The 22,760-nt window shown below is 38.8% G+C and overlaps 1 protein-coding gene across 2 annotated transcripts in view; it reads right to left on the bottom strand.

Moving 5' to 3' along the window:
• arhgap44a (Rho GTPase activating protein 44a) overlaps window positions 1–22,760 on the bottom strand; it is a 65,721-nt gene that overhangs the window by 6,719 nt on the left and 36,242 nt on the right. The window contains exons 5-18 of one of the 2 annotated variants that reach the window (XM_079609412.1): window positions 20,548–20,659; window positions 20,094–20,170; window positions 19,884–20,001; window positions 19,055–19,123; window positions 18,872–18,953; window positions 18,597–18,724; window positions 17,421–17,532; window positions 16,969–17,050; window positions 14,836–14,916; window positions 14,060–14,173; window positions 12,962–13,053; window positions 12,685–12,868; window positions 7,997–8,185; window positions 1,435–1,953 (exon numbers count right to left, since the gene is read on the bottom strand). In XM_079609412.1, the coding sequence (XP_079465538.1) occupies window positions 1,435–1,953; window positions 7,997–8,185; window positions 12,685–12,868; window positions 12,962–13,053; window positions 14,060–14,173; window positions 14,836–14,916; window positions 16,969–17,050; window positions 17,421–17,532; window positions 18,597–18,724; window positions 18,872–18,953; window positions 19,055–19,123; window positions 19,884–20,001; window positions 20,094–20,170; window positions 20,548–20,659 (1,959 nt within the window). The remainder of the gene's footprint in view (window positions 1–1,434; window positions 1,954–7,996; window positions 8,186–12,684; window positions 12,869–12,961; window positions 13,054–14,059; window positions 14,174–14,835; window positions 14,917–16,968; window positions 17,051–17,420; window positions 17,533–18,596; window positions 18,725–18,871; window positions 18,954–19,054; window positions 19,124–19,883; window positions 20,002–20,093; window positions 20,171–20,547; window positions 20,660–22,760) is intronic. The other variant, XM_079609411.1, reaches the window with a different exon arrangement.

Raw genomic sequence — 22,760 nt, 5'->3', positions numbered from 1 at the left:
ACGTCAATGGAACTTCTCAGTACTGAGTACATGTTGTGCCTTTACAATTGCAAGAGTTCATTGCAATTGATTTTGGGAAGTCCTTACATTTCTATTTTCCAACGCCATTTTATAAGGCAGAATAAAATCAGTTTCCCATTGTTTGTAAGAGTGTTTGTGTTGCGAGAGCGCCTATGATGACTCAAAGAGCTTAGGTGGGCAGCTCATTAGGGTTTGGAACAGAGATGCTGGTGTTTATGTACTTGCACATCTAGTATGACTATCCCAGTGAGCAAACAGACCTCATGACTCAACCAATACAAGCATCCATGTCACCATGTGCAGCTCCATCCATGTACTTATTTCTAACAGGGTTATTATAGTTCAATAAAACTGACACTAAAACTAAAACCAACCAACTGAAATAAAATAAAACAAAAAAAGCTTAAACATTTCTCATTTTAATTTAATAGGGTTAAGTTGAAGTAAAAAAAAAATGAAAGTTATAAGTCATTATATATATTTTTCAGTTATTTAGTTATTATTAGTGGTAAAATCAAATAATCGCGATTAATCGCATTAAATATATAATATGTGCATGTGTGTAAATGTATACACACACACACACACACACATACATATATATATATATATATATATATACACACACACACTCACACGTATGTATGCATACATACACACACACATATATACAAACTTTTATTTTAGATGCGATTCATCACGACTTATTGATTTGACAGCACTAATAATAACTAGATTAAAACTGTATTTAAAATCAATAATAACTTTATAGATAAATATATATTTAAAAAAAAAAACTACTAAAGATGAAAAACACATCAAAATTACCAAAACTTTTAAAAAACGACAACAGAAAATACAAAAATTAAAAAACGATTAAAAACCACTAAAAATGACAAACAACAAAATTACTGGAATCTACCTAAAATGAAAATGGAAAATAGAAAAATAAAAACCGATTCAAAATATTGATATAAAATATATAGACATATTTGAAGAAGAAAAAGAAACTACACAAAATGACAAAAAAAAAAAAATACTAAAACCATTAGTTAACCAAAATATAAAAACTGATTCAAACCATTAATAAAAATCATAATGGTATTTCAGTGATACTACAATAACACCGATTTCTATTTGAAGGATACACTTTCGCTAGAGGCCAGTGACATCATCGGTTGATAGGCAACCTCAGGCTTCCCTGGACAATGACAATGTTACGGAAACTGTGTGATGAGGCTGAAAAAGCAATAACATCCCAAAGAAAGTAAAAAAAAAAGAAAGAAAAAAACGGGATGAAAGAGGGAGCCAGTATGGAGTGATCTGAGGTGAGCGCTCAGACAGTGTGGGGAGCCCTGGTGGACGTCACAGTGTGTTGCGAAGACAGGGTGGCCGCAGGCAGGTGGTATTTACCTAGTCAGCCTGGGGGGTCCTCTGTCGCGGGCACATGGACAGGCGGCCCACGGCGGGGGGGCGGAGGAGGGGAGGCTAGGGGGGTTTCCGAGGGACACGTCGTGGCGGGTCAGCACGAGAGAGGTTTTAATGTAGAGGGGCGAGGCATTGGCGTCAGGCGGAGCGGCATGCGGGGCGTCACACACTGGGCCGTGTTTGTGAAAGTGCAGGCAGCTAGGCTTGGGGTTGGAGTTGATATCGAGTGAGGAGGAGGAGGAGGAGGAAGAGGAGGAAGGAGGTGGCTGGGGCAGAGGCAGGGGCAGGGGCAAGGGTGGGCCGAAGCCGGCCCAGCGCAGAGGTGGAGGCGGGGAGCTGGGAGGCTGCGACTCGGGGCCGGGGGCCACGGGCCGAGCGCAGGGAGGGGGTTTGGGGTAGAAGTGGTGGGAGGACGAGGAAGGGTAAGGAGGGGGTGGCCGCTCCTCCACGTGGGACGCATAGACATGTGAGGAATCCGGCCGATTGGGCGACACGTCGTCTGAGCTGCAGATATTGGAAACAATAAAGAGCAAACACAGGAGAGAGAGCTCTGGTCAACTGCACACGGATGGATGTTGAGCTCCAGCTGTGGCTCGCTGGCGTTATACAATACTGATCACATTCTCAGGATCCTTTGGTCCGCATGTTTGTCTCAAGCTGGTATGAGCATTTAGCCAGTTTAGCGCACGGCAATGAGCAACAGGTTTAGCAAACAGCAAGCGTAGCAACGAAAAACAGGCGCAAGGAAACGCTTCCATCTCCGTTGGGAGGAAAAGCACAGCAATGCATTCAAATGGAAAAACTGAAAATGACCTTGTGTCTGCGCACTGCACCAAGGGAAGGAAAAAAAAGTCTCTGTTAAAACAACCAAACATCAGAGAGTTTGGTGAATATGCAATAATCTATCTAGAGCTGGCGCTTAAACCAAGGTCTCCAAATGCGATGAGCAGTTAAACACAGACACAAAAACCCTTTCATTGCCTGAAAGAGTGTCAGAGGAGGGGAGGTAAGCCAGTCAAATCATCAGCCATCGCAAACCCTAAATGCAATGACTGAACCATGGCGTGACCTTCACTTCATTAATGTATGATTTACATATGGGCTTATGGGTTGAGTTTTAGTGAAATCAAATGAATGGGAAGCCACAGCAAGAATGTCTTACATTCATGAGATAACTGTGACATTTTAACCTCACTAAATGATATCTATATAGGCCTGTACACACTGCAAAAGTGACAACCACATTCAAATCCAGAAGTGAATCCTCGGACTTATCGTTTTGGGTGTGAACAAAATACAGGAGTCAACTCCCGAAGTTGCAAATGAGAAACTGTAAAGATATTTTGAATGTCTTTTCGTAAGAGTTTATTGCAATTGATTTTGGGAAGTACTTACATTTCCAAAGCTATCATATAAGGCAGATTAAATCCATTTTATATTGTTTGGAAGATTCTTTATGTGTCCAGAGAGCCTATGATGACTAAACTAGCTACCTAGGTCGACATCATTAAAAAAGCCTTTACTGTCACTTTTGATCAATTTAATACATTCTTGCTAAATAATACTAAATAAAAAAATTAGGTAACACTTTACTTGAAGGTTTAAGACTGACATGACACCTTCATAATAGTGACATAACACATGTCATAAATATGAAGGAGGTTGTATGCATGTTTATGATACCTGTCATATAGGGCCCTATCTTGCACCCAGCGCAATTGACTTTGTACACCGACGCATGTATCATTCCTATATTGCACCCGCGCACAGCGGACTTTTTCATCCACAGACGCACGTCGGTAAATTAGGGAATGAACTTGCGCTCGCGGGGGCGGTTCGGCGAAAAGAGGAGGCGTGTTCCGGCGCAAAAGTTCCCTGGTGCTATTTTCCAGTTTTAGAAAGCAATTGCGCCACTGACCAGGAAAAAAAACAGTCTAATGGTGCGTTCACACCGGACGCGAATAGCGCGTCAGGCGCGAGTGATTTCAATGTTAATTCAATGCAAAGGCGCGTAACGCGTCTTTGCATTGACTTAACATTGAAATCACTCGCGCCTGACGCGCTATTCGCGTCCGGTGTGAACGCAACATAAAGACAGTGGTGCGTTGCGCGTTAGTGATATGGTATTTTAAGGGCGCGTGCTTGGCCATAATGTAGCGTGTGAACAACGCGCATACACTTTGATTCTCTAATATAAACAGACGCAGCAGTTTTCATTTTTGCAAATCATACATTATTACAAGGAAAAATATTAACACATGAGGGCAAATCATTGTTGTGTCCGTGAAGATGTGAAAAAAATCTATCTAGAAAACAAAACAAAAAAAACAACAAGATTAGGCTACACATTTACCCAAATTATACGCCTGTTCAACCGAAGCAAATTTGTGTGGATTTCTCCCATCATCCCCAATGTCACTTCTCTGTGTTTTACGGCCCTGACGAGAACGTCGGTTTCCTCGGCTGTGAACTGCTCCTTGCGTGCGCTGGCAAATCCGCCGTTATAATAGCAATCAGCGTTGGAACAAGCGTGCCTGCTCTTAAAGGGAATGTGAGAGGACGCTCTGATTGGTTTAGTTCACGTTATGCCCAAACCACACCTATGAGTAATGAAGCTACTTCAGACCAACCCATTTTAGATTTGCACTGGGCGCAAGAGGCATTTATCCCGCCGGCATAATAGCAACAGAGCCCGAGATCCGCCCACAAACCGCCCGTTACTTGCGCTTTGACACATGCGTTTCAGATCCTTAAAATAGGGCCCTAAGTGTCATTCGCTCAATTGTGAAATTTATAAATCAAATATGACATAGTTTGAGATGTCTTTGTCATGACAACTTGACATAAACCAATACATCATAACCTGTCAGTGTCTTTGTCATGACAACACCAAGACAACATAACCTGTCATAAATATGTCTGAAAATGATTGATCAAACTTAAAAATCCATTTAGCTTTATGGGTTAACATTACATTAAACTGTCATGTGGTTGGTTTTGACATTGGCTGTCATGAGGCCATTATAACTGTGTCAGGAATATTTTTCTTGACCTCAACTACAGTGGTACACATTGAATTTGTCATTAAAATGTCATTAAGTGTTAATACTCTGTCAAACAAGTGTATAACAGTGTCATGTATACTTTTCTTGACAGTGGTACACATTGAATTTGTCATTAAAATGAAAAATATTGTAATGTTAACCCATAAAGCTAAGTGGTTTCTTAAAGGACAAGTTCGGTATTTTACACTTAAAGGAGAACTCCGGTCAATTTTAACATTGAGCTCATTATTTTGTAAATGTGGAGTGCTGTCAATACAGAGAACAACGACAAAAATCGGTGTTGCCTACACCGTGTTATCCTCTTTTTAAAATTTGCACCCTATTGACTTGAATGGGGCAAGTTTTAAACCTGCTTTTATCCTCTTAACATCCTTGATCTGTCATTACAAGTGCCCAGCCATGTTGAGTGATTCCTTCAGAGTGAACACGAGTGAATCTGACTGCAGTAGATGTGAAAGATATTAATAAAAATTATGTTATTTCAGCCAGCACACATACCTGTATTTACATCCTGTTTTCGGTCGAAGTCTAAAGTAGTCGATTGTCGAGTTCACGCGCGTGATCATAGGTAACTAAACATATGCACGTGAACTCGACAATCGACTACTTTAGACTTCCACCGAAAACACAAAGTAAATACAGGCATTTGCGCTGGCTGAAATAACATCATTTTTATTCATATCTTTCACATCTACTGCAGTCAGATTCACTCGTGTTCACTCTGAAGGAATCACTCAACATGGCTGGGCACTTGTAATGACAGATCAAGGATGTTAAGAGGATAAAAGCAGGTTTAAAACTTGCCCCATTCAAGTCAATAGGGTGCAAATTTTAAAAAGAGGATAACACAGTGTAGGCAACACCGATTTTTGTCGTTGTTCTCTGTATTGACAGCACTTCAAATTTACAAAAAAATGAGCTCAATGTTAAAATTGACCGGAGTTCTCCTTTAAAGCCCTGTTTACAGATCGTATCTGATGAAATAGAACGGTTAAGATTAAACTTTGGACAGATGCTGCTGTCGCGAGAATTTTAGGTTTATATCGCTTTCCCCCCTCACCCCCACAATGGTTGTCTATGGCCACTGGAAGATTCCTTCCTAAAACACATTAAACTTTCGTTTACAAAGACGTGAAACTCACCGAGTGGTCAGGGGTGTTCACTGATACGGTCCCAAAAAAAATCGCTGAAAAAGATGCATTCCAACAGGTTTTATCATAGTTTTTGTCCAACTCCATGACTTGTATTGAATGTGCTGTGTGAGGTGCGGTATTACTCCGCCGCTTGAGTGTCTATTATTCAAGCTCTCAACGGAAGAATCACGGGTGTGATGCGTTTGGCAAAATAGGTCCTAAATAAACCTAAAATTCTCGCGACAGCAGCATGTGTCCAAATTTTAATCTTAACCGTTCTATTTCATCAGATACGATCTGTAAACAGGGCTTTAAGTGTAAAATACCGAACTTGTCCTTTAAGTTTGATAATGAATGCTATGTCATGTTTATGACATATTTATGTTGTCTTGGTATTGTCAAGTTGTCATTACCAAGACAGTGACAGGTTATGATGTATTGGTTTATGTCAAGTTGTCATAACAAAGACATCTCAAACAATGTCATATTTTCATTAAAAATGTCATAATTGAGTGAATGACACTTAATGACAGTTGTCATAAACATGCATAAAACTTCCTTCATATTCATGACATGTGTTATGTCATGATTATGAAGGTGTCATGTCAGTCTTAAACACACCCCTTCAAGTAAAGTGTTACCCAATAGGGTTATTAACTCTCCCCTCGCAAAAATAATAATAAAAAAAACGTACTGGTTTCACTTTATTATGATGGTCCATTTAACACGTTCTGTTGACTAAGTAATGTTGCGCCTACATGTCTACTAGAGTGTTAGTAGAGTATTAGTAGACTGGTAGGGTTCGGGTTAGAATAAGTTGACATGTAGTTGCAAAGTTACTTATAGTCAGTAGAGTGTCTGTTGGGGAGTATCAAAATAAAGTGTTACCCCCTTACTGACCCCAAACCTTTGAATGATAGTGTACCTGTTTCACTGACTCCTTGCCCCGCACCAGGAGAAGAGAGACTCACATTTTGCATGGGCTTTTAAGGCAAGACATTACAGGTGAATAGGGTCAAATGTTGAACTGATAGATATCACGGTAGCACTTTATTTTACAGTCCTGGTCCCCATGTACATACATACTATGTACTTTTTATAGTACTTGCAATAACTGGGTAATAACTATGTACTAATCCTGAACCTACTCCTAAATTTAACCTTTACCCATTTAGTTACCTTATATTACCCAGTATTTTCTTAGGTACACTGTAAGTACACGTACTGTAAAATAAAGTGCAACTGATAACACCATGGATTCCCTAGTTGATTCATCTCAGTACATGAAGACAATTGTTTTGTATTACACGTTTTCTGATTAAATGTTATGCTTAAATATACAAAAGAAGCATTATCTAACAGTTAAATATGACATTTGAAAAATATTCCAGAACAGAAAATGGAACACTGGATAAAGTCCAGGTTTAGAATTCTTGTTTCATTTTGTGGACATATCTCCAATATGTCCACAAAAATTATGTTTTGTGTGTCCACACTATTTCTCCATAAATTAGAAAATACTGTCAACAAGCAGAAAAAAATAAATAGACTTTCACCATGTTTTTAAGACTAAAATGTTATATAAATGAGGTGAATTATATCTTAACAGACCCTTCTGTGAAAAACATAACATTATTGATAGTAATAAAACTGTTAAGTAAGTGCTACTGACTCGATGCATGAAAAAAAAAAACGGATTTTGAGAAAACAGCCTTTAAAAATATGTAGTATAATCGAAATCTGCATATGCAAACAGACACAGTATGATATATTAAAAATAAAACTGTGTATTTTGGATGTTTTCTTATCACTAACCTGAAAAGAAAACAAGTTATGCGAAGAGTCCAAAATCTCAAAATTGAGCAGTGCATAAAAAAAACAGTTTTTTTGCCTGTAGTGTCTTGCCTTAATTACTGTACATTGCAAGAACTAGTTGTTGAGTTTGGTTCTGTACACACAGCACAGATTTCATGTAAATGTGATTAATTCAGTTGCAGAACGCGGATATCACTCTGGAAAACTCTGTGTACAGAAAAGGATGGAGGACTGGCAACTGTATTCAACTGCAGTGTGTAGCGGCCATACTGACTGCACTACGTAAAGAAAAAAGAAATTACATCTATTTATATAGACTCAGTGAGGCAAAAATAAAACGGTAAGTAGAACGAGGAAAGCGTGAAAAAGCAGAGATGTCATTAATACACAAATGCGGGGAAAGCAAGAGAGTTAATCGCTGAATGGAAAACAATGATGTCACAAGTTAATTCTACTGTGAAATGCATATACAGTACATTGAAATGTCAATGGAAAACAGGTAGAGGATCACGTGTTGTTGTTGTTGTTTTTTACCTGCCCCTGTCTCCAGGAGGGGGGGTGGGGATTGGAGATGTGGCCAGCTCACCGGGCTGTTCAGAGATCAGCGTGTCCGCAGGAGAGCCGGGCGGTTGTGCGCTGGGAGGCGTGGACGAGGATTTGCGGGACAGCGTAGAGGTACTTTTGCCCTTCACCCACGACGTGTCCATCACTCTGACACCCACACTGCCCACAGAAAGACCACAACTGAGTCAGTCATAAACACAACACACCATCTAGATGCACTGCACACAAGCGGTAACTTCTCCCCTGCTGCGTTGTTACATACAAGCCAGCATGGGTCATTATCTTTGAGAGCAATAACAGAAGTGTATTTCTGGAACATATATTCAAAATATTGTCATTTATTACAGATGCTCAATTATGATGATGTGTATTCTTATAAAAAGAAACATTGTTTGTCATTTAATAATTGATTATATATCACAATATATAATGTCAAATATATTTTTTCTTCAATTTTGATTCATACGGTATTCACCATTGTTTAAAAGTTTGGGGTTCGTAAGATTATTTTAATGTTTTTGAAAGAAGACTTGTGTTCACCCAGGCTGAATTTATTTGATTAAAAAAACCCACAGTAAAATGCAGTAAAAAAACAGTAATATTGTTGAATATTATTACAATAATTTTCTATTTCGATGTATTTCTATTAAAATGTAATTGAATTCTGTGATATCAAAGCTGTATTTTCAGCATCATTACTGCAGTCTTCAAATTATCCTTTAGAAATCATTCTAATATGATGATTTGATGCTCAAGAAACATTTATTATTATCATCAATGTTGAAAATAATTTATAATTGTTTTGGAAACCGTTAAAAAAAAAAAAAAAAAAAAAAAAAAAAAAAAATCAAGATTGTTTGATGAATAGAAAGTTGAAATATTACCTATTGTAACATTATAAATGTCTTTACTTTTTTTTATCAATTTAATGCATTCTTTAAAAACAATTACTGACCCCAAACATTTGCAATAATAACGTAAGGATCGTTGATTAAAGGGAGAGTTCCCCCGAAATTAAAATTCTGTCAATTTACTCGCCCTCAAGTTGCTCCAAACATGTATGAGTTTATTTATTCTTCTTTGTGTTCAGCAGAAGAAAGAAATTCATACGGGTTTGGAACAAGGGCGAGTAAATGATGACAGCATTTTCATTTTTGGGTGAACTCTCCCTTTAAGTTTTAACAAAAAATGGATCCCACTTTATATTAGGTGTCTTTAACTTTTATGTACTTACGTCAAAAAAAATTTGTTAGGTACTATGTTGTATTGTAAAATTGATACGGGTAAAGAGAGTTTTTTGTACTGATACGGAATATAAGCGGACGATATCGCAAATAGTTGGTTTCTACAAAAAATGTCAACACGTAATGCACTTGCTCCGCCACTAGTTTTGGATGAAGAGATGTGCTTGTTGTTGTCGTTTGTTATTGTTGTACAAGCAGAATGTGGCGGTTGGTCGGGGTGGTATTTGTCCCGCCCCTCCTCCACTGTGATTGGGCGTTTTGATGAGCGTTTTACCCAAACTTGAACATTCTTCAACTCTCGGCGACTAGTAAAAAAAAAAAAATAGAAGCGATTAGCGCTCAGGGTGAAATAGATGCTCAGCGCTTCATTGCGCTGCTGTCTTTTTTACAATATGAAGTGCTCCCATTGAAAACAATTTGGAAAATACGCTTAACCTCAAAAGAAAGAAGAAAAAAAAAACTTTGATGGACACACGGCCTAAGGGAAGGGACAACAGTGTAATTAATGATGTAATCACAGAAATCAACTACACCTGTAATTACATGCAGGTATATTTAAGATATAAGTACAATGTAAAAGCATGTATGCACACACTATGTCCATTGCATCAAGTGATTTATTTAAATGCAAGTACATTGTAGTTAAAACACAATATAAATGGGACCAAAGGTGTTGCCAAAAACAAAGCAAGCTCACAGTATTATAGAAAACGTGGCGGACAGTACCTTTGAATTTTCCTAATGCTGCATTAAGTGAAGATAAAACAATGATTTTAGAGGAAACGCAGTGTGTTTACATGTCTAGAACAAGGAAATGACACGGAGACAGGGAATGACAGCTGAACGATGAACCATGTAGAGTGCAGTGGGGGACATGTGTAGTTGGACAGTGTTTGGTGGATCAGGGCGGCTCCAGAGGTGAGAACATGTCAGTCTAAATGAGCAGCTGGCACTCTTTCCTGCTGCGACATCATTAAGCCTCATTTACTGTAATTGCCTTTACCCCGGGAGCTGTGGACATAAACAATTAGACACATATCCTCTGCTTTAACAAAACAAATCAGTCCTAAAATACGCTTGATCAGCGTCCTTAATTGTTATGTAATCTATATATCGTTTTGTTAAATATATAGTATAGGCTATCTCTCCTCTCCCACGGTTTTCATTTTGATTACTTATGAAGTTTCCATCAATGAACTGTGCTGTGCCTATGTGGCTTGAATTGTGAATAATAATTACATTAACTGATTTGCTGAATGGTCGACCTAGGGTCGCACATAAGCACTTTTCAGGCGGGATTAAAAGGACAGGTTTTTTTTGTCATCAGTTACTCACCATCAATTTGTTCACCTTTAAAACACTATGAAGATAATTGTAATAAAACCTGAGAGATTTTTTCGGTTGCTCCGTTGAAAGTCCATTCCACCAAAAATGTACGTAAAACATGGTAAACAAAATCTAATTGAGCAGATGAAAGATAAAATTTAGGCTTTTATTCACAATTAAACTGAAAACGGAAAAGATTCTGCTTTGCGACAACCCGTAAAGCTTCTCCGGCACCAGAACCATCGCTGATATTGCCTTGATGGAAAAACTTTTCGATATTTTTACATTTATGCATTTGGCAAACGCTTATCCAAAGCGACTTACATTGCATTTCAAGGAACACATTTACACTCTTATCATTAAAACCCAACTTCAAATGCATACAATGAATAGACAGGATTTTGATGCAAGATGAAACATTTATGCTGAAAATTAGACAAGTCAGAACAGTCGCATGCCTTGATCAATCAGGATCAGGTTATTTTATGTTTATGATAAAACTAACATAAAATCTCACAGCATTATCTGTAAAATGGAGGCTGCAAGCCTAGAACACTGTAGGAAAACTAATACTGGCTTTTGGGTGATAGGTATAAATAAATATGGATTTTTTGGCCTTTGAGAATCGATTTTGAATCAACCACATTTTAGAAATCGATTAATCGAAAAATCTATTTTTTTGCCCAGCCCTAATATTAAGTACTTTAGTTTATATTGAGTATTTGTAGCAGTACTAATACTGATAGAGAAACAAATTGTAATCATAAATTGACTTCTATGTTATAACAAAGTCTGCCTCCTGGGGCATTGATTTAGGTCTTTGAGCCAGAACAGACCACAGAGAAGTCTTCTGTCAGATTGTAAGTATTTTAAAGTCCTTATAATTTAGGACAGATTCAACTTACTTACCTAAATTGTCAAATTATGCACTGTAAAACTATATATATATATATATATATATATATATATATATATATATATATATATATATATATATATATATCTGCAGTTAATATTATGTGGTAAATTGCCATCAAAGTTTGCCAGAACCCAGTATTTTTTGAAAGGGGGGTCTGGAGTAGGCTCTGACTAACAGAAGTCTGGATTTCCTCCTCCGTATGCGGTATTTTTCCACCTGCTGGAGCATTGCAGGTGGCATGAGTCAGAGCCTGGCACATTTGCCACGTGTCTGTCGAGAGGCAGAAATCCTGCCCCCTCAGTGAATGATAAGGGAGCTGCGGCCCTCCTCCAACACTCCATCCACGTAACCATAGAGACCGTGGCAGCCCATCAGCCCGAGACCAGCTCTATGTACGAGGGAGGTTGAAGGAGTCGCTGAGATGTTCCCGGAGTTCAACTCCAATTGAGAACAAATGACACAGAAAGGTTACTGGATAAAGACATGACTGACGTCCCAGTCTAAGTGAATTACTCGCTGAACACATTAGCTATCTGCCGCTGTCTCATCCGCCACTTCTAATTGGTTTAAGCGGCACTATCTAACCCTGTCGGTAATGGCCATTTAGTGCAATGATAATAGTGCAGTGTTTAATTTAAAGGGATAGTTCACAGGAAAAAATCCAAATCCATTCTCATCCAAACCCATTTTTTAATGGAACATTAAAGCTGAACATCCTGGCCACTCTTCTCTATATAATTAAGGTGAATCTGGATGAGGTCAAGCTCTAAAATTATTTAAATAAAACCACCCTAAATGGTCCAAATAACTCAGAGATGAGTTTGTGTGGAGCAGCATTCACACAGCGCCGTGCTTCACTCTGAAAAACGCAGTGCATTTATTTAATTAAGTCAGCCATATTGCGATTTCGGTTTCATTTTGATTCACTGTCCAGCCCTACTAGCCAGGATATTCTTCAAAAATGCAGCTTTTGTTTAATGGAAGAAAAAAAAGAAAAAAAGTCATACAGATTTGCAATGACATGAGGGTGAGTAAATGATGACGGAATCTTCCTTTTTGGGTGAACTGTCCCTTTAAGAAGTAAGGCTGAGAAGGTAATGGAAGCGTGTGGGAGGGGAAATGAAAAATGAAGCGATGGAGGAGGCAGACAAGAGCGCAGAACAACCTACCCATCCTTCTTGTAGAATTCAAGCATCATGTTGTCAGTAGCAACACTGAGTGGGCGTCGGCTCTGCTCGTGCTGCTGCTTGCGATCTGATTGGTCCATATCTGGCGAGGGCATGGAGCTGTAGTTGGAGTTGTGGTTGGTGTGGACCGGGCTGCCATAGCTGCCTGTCAGGTTGAACTCAATATCTAAGAATAGCAAAGACAAATTAGTCCAAATCTCACAGGAGAACACGCTCGTGGGTATGTGCGAATATGCTTTCACAACTCTTTCCATCCAACCTCCAGGGAAGAACCAGTCAGCATGCTGGATGATCGGCTCAATGATGCCGACGATTTGCAGGGACACGGTGGTCATCATTTCCGTCATGTTTCTGTGAAGAACAATCAATGACCCTTTTGATCAACACATTTCATAATATAAAACTTCTAGATCCATTAAAGAAATAGTTTACCCAAAAATGTCATTCATTCATGTCGATCCATTCCAAACCCATATGACTTTTTTTCTTTTGTGGAACACAAAGGGTTAAAAATTTTGACCAATCGTCATGCAGTTCTTCTCTATAAAAAAAAACAATTCATCTGTAGAGCTAAAAAAAAACCTTTAATGTCACTCTGTTCTACACAGAAAACTTTAACATTACTTCAGATAAGGCGCACAAGCCATATGAACTACTTTAATGGTGTGTGTATTGATGTCGTTCTTGAAGCTTGATAGACGTGGTCACTATGAATGGTTGTTGTATGGATTCTTCATTCGTTCTGCCGTGTCACTTTAAAATAATCGATGTACTATTGTAGTATTTATTAATATTTTGAACTAGCTTTTAATTTTTACATTTTTAGTTTTCATTTCATTATCGTTTACACCAGATACTAACACGTGTTTCAAATGCGTCTCCTGTGACCTCTTCTGTTTGAAGTTCGTCGAGACTCCCCTCCTATTTCATGACACTCTAGCCTACATCATTTTCACTTTCAGTGGACAAATAGTATTGAATGAACGAAACCGTGTTAAGCGGCTTACACGAATTAATCTAATATAATACAATGTAGCTTAATATTTCACTTTTTAAGGGGGAGAGGGGTGTTCTACCTCTCGGAAATGAGTTTTTGCAGGGTGGGATGTCTGCAAACAGCTATATTACACACTACATGTAAGGTAATATTGAAAAAAAGCATAATAGGGGCACTTTAAAGAAAGTATTTAATAGTTTTAGTTAACAATAACAACACTGTGCTCCACATAAGAAAAGTAACAAAGTCATATGTACTGTAAGCAATGACAGAATTTTAATTTTTCACTGAAGTGCTTTGTGAATTTGCTGCCATCCACATAAATGAGAGAAGTAAGCCAAACATAGGACATGCACTCACCCGTCTGAATGTGTCCACAGAAGGTTGGGTCCAAGAACTATTGCAATGTTACCTGGTGTCATTTTATTAGCGTCTTGATACTCTGTGAGTTTGGCTAAGAATTTGATTAGATATCTGTTTAGAAAAGAGGGGGAAAACAGTTTCAGTTTAAATCTCAGTTTGACAAAAGGTTTTAGCCCTGGCATTCACTCATACATTTGCTATTCCTGTCGCTGTATATTATCAATATTTCAGTGGGTCTGACTCAAGCCAGGTGCAGTCAAACAGCAATGACCCACAGCCTATATCTGGAAACCTTGCCATGTGGGTTAGAAGAAGTAAAGACGTGCCAAATATTCACAGGATTTGACAGTGGTATTGTAAAGAAAATGCATAACCAATATGAACAGGCCTCCTTATTTTCTTAAACCATAGCTTTGTTCGAATTTATTCCTATAATATTCATTATTGTGGCTCTTAGCTTAGCTGTCTTTAGCCACATCACTCAGGGCAAAATGAAAGGCTGAATTTGTCCTAGCCGGAAGACAGCATCAATACAGTTTTGGCACATTAAACAGCTTAGACTGAAGGATATTTCCAAATTCTCAGTAGGGCTAATGAACTCTGAATATGCAGGAAAACACACACTTCCTGTCAGTGCAGGAACTGCCATATCGCTCATGATATGACAGAGATTTGACACTCCTCTCCGCTAATGAGATGTTGCATTCATGACTCATTCAAAAACAAAGACCTCGTCAGAAATAACAAAGGATAAGTAAATAAGCACCACAAACCTGAAGTTGTTCAAATTGTCTGATGATAGTTTCTCACATGTACCCAACAGGGCTTGAAGCCTTTTGTCCATATCTTGAATACTAGAGAATGGCCATAAGGAGAGATGCATTAAGGTACAGAATATGGATAAACTGCTATATGTTCATGCATGGAACTGAACTTGATCTCTTTTGCTATTAACCCACACAGAAACATATTGGATTTTACAGACAACTCTTTCACAGTGCGAGTAAACGGTAAGTGTGGTGTTAAGTTCACTAAATGGGGTTGGAATGGGGTTCAGCGAAAAGAGGAGGCGTGTTCCGGCGCAAACGTTCCCTGGTGCTATTTTGCAGTTTCAGAAACCAATTCCCGCCACAAACCAGGAAAAACCTAGTCTAAAGTCAGTGGCGCGTTATTCAGATTAGGGGTGGGGATCTCTACGCACCTCACGATTCGATTCGATTACGATTAAGAGGGTAACGATTATCGATGCATCTTTTTTTTTTTTGTGACTACTTGGTACTTTTAAAGCTAAGTATTCATGATGACCCATAAATAATTTACTTCCAATACTTCCTATATTTTATTAATAAAACAAATGGAAGTGATTTGGCAAGTCAACTGTAAGGTTACATTTGCCAGCATATGTCCCAACATTGCAAAGAACCAACAGGAAAATAAATGTGTGCCTGTACTAGCAGCATACTTGTAGTAAATAAATACAAATTTCAGCATATTCTGAAATTCTAGCGTTTAATAATAGACTTCTAACCAACATCTTCCTGTTATTTGCAATGAGCAATATAATCCTTCAGACAAAAACATTTTTTTTGCTGTAGCAAAATCACAAACAGCTTTCATTCAAAAATATAGAATTATGCACCAGCAGCTTTCATACAAAAATAATGCTTGTGGACTTACACATATTCTGAATAATTAGTAACACAGAAAGCCGATCTTATACACAACTAAATTATAAAGAGTTATGACTTGCAATATTTGCTGTATACACAGTCAAAAACAGTTTAAATACAAAAAAAGTGAATGAACATCAGCAGAGAGCAGAGTCAAAATGTAACTTTTTGTGACTGGCATTGCACGATACACACTGTGACTGTGGTGGGCAGTAAGTATAACGTACATATAACAGCTCGGTTTACAGCATATTGATGTGAAAACTAAACAATACAGAAAAGCAGCTCTCATACAAAAAATACAAAATAGGTCACAATGAAATTTCCCATACATTAGCTTTTAACGGAGAGGGTGCCGTTCGAAATTTCGCGCTCAGCCATCATGCGTCTCTGTTATGCGCGTGTCACATGACTCTCCGTGTACAGCACGTTTGCGCTTCAGAGTCCTGCCTTTTTCGTTCCGTCAATATTATTGACAATTTATTCGATTTTTTTTTTTTTTTTTAGGAAATAGATTTTTTACATTTTGTGAATCGATTCAGAATTGTCCACGTCCGCATCGCGATGCATCTAAGAATCGATTTTCCCCCCCACCCCTAATTCAGATGCTATGTTAAGGGCGCATAAAGCATGCGCTTGTAGCGTGTGCACAACGCGCATACACTTTGCTTCTCTCATCTACACAGCATTTTCCATTTTTGCAAACCATACACAATTACAAGGAAAAATATTACCACACAAGGGAGATCATTGTGGTGTCCATGAAGATGTGAAAAAAATAGGCATAAATCTAGCTTACACATTTACCCAAATTATTCAGGCTAATAGTAGTAATGACGGATCAAACCTGTTTGATCAATTGTAGCAAGACACATATAAGGTATACAAGGACATCTGACAAAGTGGGTTGTCCGTCAAGAACCAGGAAACAAAATTCTGAAGACTGCGAAATCACCTTTACCATCATGTAAGTTGCGTGCACCTGGCAAATCTGCCGCTGTAATAGCAATCCGCCATGGAACATCTGAACAATTTTATATTTGCGTTGGGCGCAAGAGTAATTTATCCCGCCGGTTTAATAGCAATAGCGCCCGAGATCCGCCCACAAAGTTACTTGCATTTGATACTTGCGTTTCAAATCGTTAAAATAGGGCCCCTTATGTCTCACATCTATATGAAAATGGTAAATGGTGCTGGGAAATGGCATGTGTGTTGGTGTAGACCGTCAATACTCACTTTGAGGCTTGAATCCATTCATCATAAAGTTCAAAGGACATTAGAGGTTCGGGAAGTTCACGAAGGTAAGACTTCAACGCCCCTGAGGGAAGCAGATGAGGAAGGGAAGAGGTCAGTGGGAGAGAAGGAGAGAGTGAAAGGGAGGGACATTGAGAAAGAGGGAAACACAGCACTTGTGATAGGATGTGTGTGGAGGTGTGCTTTTCCCTGCTTAAAATACTAAAGGGAAGCCTGACAAATGAGCTGTCAAAAGCCACAACCAGCGTGTAGCGACTGTCAGCTGTGCCCCCCTACCTGGCGGCAACTAGGTCACGCTTCAGGCCCGCTTTAATGAGATCAAATTAACCTGAGACAGAATTTAATGTGAACTGCCGTGGGGTCTGAGCCTTTGTAGCTGCGAGGACACTGCGGGTAGATCAGTGGAAGCTGATAGGAAATAAGCAGATGCTCACCTGCGATGGCGTGCGGGTCGGCTGAGTACTCCTGCACATCAAGAACCCCGCAGTCCAGTGACGCCTTCAGTTTCTTCAACTTGGAGGCCGACGGAGCCACCCGAAATAAACCCTGAAGTGACAGGAAGAGTTCTCAACCAGGAGGCCAGAGCCCACTAGAAATAGCCTATATTGGGTCCCTTCAAACATTGTGTTGCACAACTAGAGACTTTCGAGTAAAAAAGGTTGAGAACCACTTGAATAGTCCACTCACTGTGTAGGCTGCATCATTGTAGACTCTGAGGACACATATAGGCTACAACGCTAACTGGGACACCCTACAGCAGTGTTGTCCAATCCTTCTCCTGGAGAGCTGATGTCCTATTGAGTTTGTCTCCAACCTGCCCAAAACACACTTGCCCGAATGTTTCTAGTGGTGCGTCAGTAGGTACTACATATGAATTTACTTCACGGAAAGTGCTTTTAAAAGCGCGCTCTTTATAGTATGAATGATATTCGGATGAACTACATCAGCCATGTTGTTACTGTCATGTGACATACAGTCGCATCTTCATAAATCCTCTCCTGTGGCCTCATGGGATAGTCAAGTCTCCACTGTATGCGTACACCGAAAGTAGTAGGTATCCAAATACTTTTCGCCTTCTATTTTTTTTTAATACTACATAGCCTACTCTTTTGCCATACTGTTTTATAGAGAAGTATTCGATTTCAGACGCAGCATAATACTCCTGAAAACCTAGATTAGCTGGTTCAGGTGTGTTTCATTAGGGTTGGAGCTAAACTGTGCAGGACCCCTCCAGGAGCAAATTTGACTTCCATAGAATTTTTTTTCTACTGTGGAAGTCGATTTTTACGTTAACTGTCTGGTTACCAACATTCTTTAAAATATATTTTGTGTTCAACAGAAGGAAGAAACTCGTACAGGTTTATAACAACTTGAGGGAGAGTAAGTAATTACAAAAAATATATATTTTTGGATGAACTATCCCTTTAATCAAGGTGAAATCACTGGGATCTTTCCAGGATATTTAGGGTTATCGACAGTATAATGTCTCTAAATGGCATCTGTGACATGCCGTTGATTACCACAGACTATAGTTTCGACTCGTCCCTCAGTTTGTTAGACAAACTGTGTATACATAAGGCATGATGTGTTATTTCTCAGCAGTCTCGCACCTCTTCCTCCATGCCACATTCTAGCAGCATGGTGACGCACGCCTCGATAGGAAATGCAATCTCCCTGCCACTGATGGCTAGATGTACCTCTAAGGCCTTTCCGTATGAAGGCTTCTCTATCCAGGCCTCTGGAACACATCATGATAGACGTTAAAATGCATCTTTTTCAATCTGTTAAAAGCTACAGAATCAAGTTTACTAACAGATCCACACACGCATTTGAAAGACACCACTTAACCAAACAGACGTTCAGACACTGAAGTGGAGAGTCTCACCCTGCTGAGCTTTGATCTGTGGCAGCACACTCTGCAAGATCTCCAAAGACTTCTTGTGGTACTCTGCCTGAACCTCTATGAGCTACAGCAAGACCAATGAGAGGACATACACATGTTGTAAGCGTTCCCAGGGTATTCCAACCAACAGTACACACTTCACCTTTAGTGTCCAGAGGTACTTGCCGTTTGAAAGTAGTTTGCATAGTCTATTTCTTTGGCCACAAAGTTGTACATGTCCGCTGATAACTGGTCCTACAGAGAGGGAAACAGGTGCATCATCATGAATATCTGATATTTCTCATTTCTAATAAAACAAGCAAAACATTTTGAGATGGAGGCTACTAAGTAAGAGCAAGTAAGCTTTGCTTTGCTTTTAGTGAATTGGTTCATTCATTCTGAAATCAAAATTTAAGTTTTTTAGCTTTTAGTATAAATATGTTAGCCTTAAAGTTATGAACAAGCTGGTGTGTTCCAAAACAATGACAACATTCGCATTTAGGAGATATAAGCATTCAAAACTTAGTCTCCCCCTTCCGCTAAAATGGATCACAGATTTTTATGACATCACCGCGGACTTCAGCTTCTCATCACATCTTCTGTCCAATCAAATGCTCTCTAGAATCTAAAGCTCCGCCCCCATTCTATAAAAATACCACCTTGCCAAAGTGACCGTTCACACGTCACGGATCCAATATGGTATGTGTGTCGGTTGCTCAAACGCTCAAGTTTTATTCTGTTTTCTGTTGGTTAAGAATGAAATGGCTAGACTTTATTCACACCTCTACTATTGAATCCAACGTATCATCAGTGCTTGGATTCGCTTCCATGGTGCTGTCAAGTACTACTAGCAGTCTGTGAGGTAAACTAAACGCTATTGGCTATTTGAAAAGTGTGAGGGGCCATTTAATATGTCCCGCCTTAGCTTCCTGTTTCAGTGGAAATTATGTCAGCGCATCATACAAAGCTGCAGTGGGCCTTTAAATGCAGAAGAAAGAGTGAGAGAAATCGTCACCCTGCAGATCTCCATCCGATTGGCCGTCTCCTCCATTTCCTCTCTCAGGGCATCAGACTTGGCTCCGCCCTGCTGCACATTACTAGGGTGACTTGAAGACTTGAATGACTGTTGCCACCTACAGCCCAGGAGGACAAATGACACCGTCAGAGCACAATGTGGGTAATGCGGAAGAATCAAATCTCAGGAATCAACCATAATAGTTTATACCGTGTCCTTGCAGAATCCATGTCCAGGACAAGTTTGGCTAAATGTTTTCGCTGTTTCTGAATGTTCGGAATTTCCACCTAAACATAAAACCGTGCACATATGATAGGCTAAATAAAAACACGACCTTCATGCACGATAAACTGAACTCATTTAGTTTGTAAGGCATTTTGTAAGGCCTTTAAATGATCAACATGAAAACTTTGCTGCAAAAACCTGTTGTAAACTATCTAGTACATGCCTTCTGTCATCTGACTGACACGGTTCATGGTTCACGTGTCTTTTTGCTGTCAAATCAAATTTTTATAAACTCAACATAAGAATACCTTTTATATTGTTAGCAATTTTTCGACATAAACACTTATTTGACTGAATTGCATTGCATTATATGATTGTGGAAAAAGTACGCAAGATGTGGATTTCATAACATTGCAAGAAAAACAAAAAACATGCTCACCTCAGCCAGCCCATTCAGAGGCTCCACAACATCTCTTTCAATCTGTAACTCAAAGACGAGCAGCTCTTGAGCCAACTTCTCCTCCGTTTCGCCACAAAGATTCAGCATCTTACTGCAGAGAGACCACCAGTCAGTCAAACTAGTCAACGAAATCAGGACTGTATCCTGGTTCATTCACAAACTTCTTAATGAATATCATGAAAGCTCTCAAGAAGTTGGATGTGAGCATAACATGCTAGCCACATCTTTTGATGGTGATGTCAAACGGTGTGAGCCCAATCAGACACTGAGGTACTGTTTCATCTGTCCCTTCATATAAACTATCCAAATGACATTTAGAGACATTTAAAAACCAAACTCTCAAACTATGCAGACAAACCAAAAAAGTCAAGGCTTGTCATGTTAACATGATCTCATGATCCCTCCCCCAGGCGGGTACTAGGTGCTATAACTACACCACCAGGCTGCAAAAAGCATCTTTCTTCTTTTTGACTGGGTTACTGGCGAAGAGATGCATGCTGCCACCTATTGTGCTGGAGTGTGGTTAATATTGAGTCCATGGGTGCGTTTACACTACAACGATATGCATAAAACTGAGACGTTTTTGCTTTGAGTTTTCCGCGTACAGACAACACCATTGTCAAAATGATCCCCATTCACAAGGATTCGCGAAAACGACTAAAAACGGTAGTTTGTTTTTAGAAACGCTGCTTCATCTCTTAATAAAAGTTTCTTTGCAAACTCTTTATTACACTATGCCTCGTTTACAAAACAAAATCCTCTGAACAAACATATAATCCTCCGACACGATCCAGGGCGCCATTTGCATCTATCAGAAGCTGGGATCCTTCTGAAGACACAGATAGACAGATTATATGTTTGTTCAGAGGATTTTGTTTTGTAAACGAGGCATAGTGTAATAAAGTTTGCGGTTTAAACTGGACGCTCAAAACAAACTCTTTAACTCTTCCATTCGTCCTGTTGTCAACAGACTCAAGCGTGTGGAGTATGTCAGAAACTGAACGCACATCTGTATACTGTATCTAGTGTAGACAGCGCCAGTGATAATAATTATAATGGGTTTTATTTGCTTTTGACGTGACGCTCACATCCAGTTTAGTCAAGTGTCAGCTGTTAAGCGACTGAACGCCAGTGGGCGGGGCCTATGCAGCGATGATGTATAACTATGTGTCGATGTCTTCCTCTGAAAGCAGTCATGTGCAAATGTATTTGCCCGTGTGACGTAACAAACGGTTATTTGATATTGTACCTCAATATCAAAACGAGCCATTTTTCGAGCTTGATTAAATAAATGCTTTGTTTAATGGTAAAAAGACCTCTTACTGTATGTCAAAAGATCAAGGACAAATGTATTTCTCATGTCATTGGCCCTTATATATAAAATATAAAAAATCTCATTCGAATAATAGTAAATGCAATAATAAATACAACATTCTAAAATATCACTGAGTGTGATGCATAGTTCTCCTGTCGTTTATTTAAAGCTATGATTAATTGCTTTCGTTCTGCTTTGAGCAATTGTTAATTTTGGGTTGCCCAATCAAAGTCATTGATTAGCCATTTAATTTCAATATCAATCTGTATTACAATACAAATAGGCCCAGTATTTTTGTTAAAATATTATATCTGTCTGAAATGTGTGAAAGCTGAGTGATACCACTAAATCTGAATATTTCCCAACTTCTTTTTTTTGGCTTCGTGTATTGCTACCATTTTTTAGTCCCATCTGTCAATTTCACACATTTTCCCTTTTTCTTTTTTACTCAAGGACATAAAATACTGAACCTGTTCATCTAATATCTGCACTTCAAAAGTGATTTTCTTACTCAGTATTTTTGTCTTGTTTTCCAGTATAAATATCTAACCATCTCAAAACAAGAGAAACATTTACTTGAAAAGCAAAATGACATAAATCTTGTTTTCTGAAAGTCAAGAAAAATAATCTGACCGTAGGATTAGAAAATTAAAAATGTTTTCCCTTTGAATTGCGTTTATTTTTCTTTCCCCACCGGCAGATATTTCTATTGTTTAAATTTTGGTTAGTCATTCTGCTTCTTGTTAGGTAACAAGTCTTGTTTCTGAATAATTTATCAAAATGAAATTTATACTTTCTGTGATTACTGAGGGGAAGGGTGGGCTGGTGTCATGTCAGTAAAAAAATTTAAATCAGTAAAATGGTCTTTGTGTCTTTA

This window comes from Phoxinus phoxinus (assembly GCF_949152265.1).
Source record: "Phoxinus phoxinus genome assembly, chromosome: 1".
Lineage (NCBI taxonomy): Eukaryota > Metazoa > Chordata > Actinopteri > Cypriniformes > Leuciscidae > Phoxinus > Phoxinus phoxinus.
Note: the sequence above shows the minus strand (reverse complement) of the source record. Positions and strands in the feature narration are given on the sequence as shown.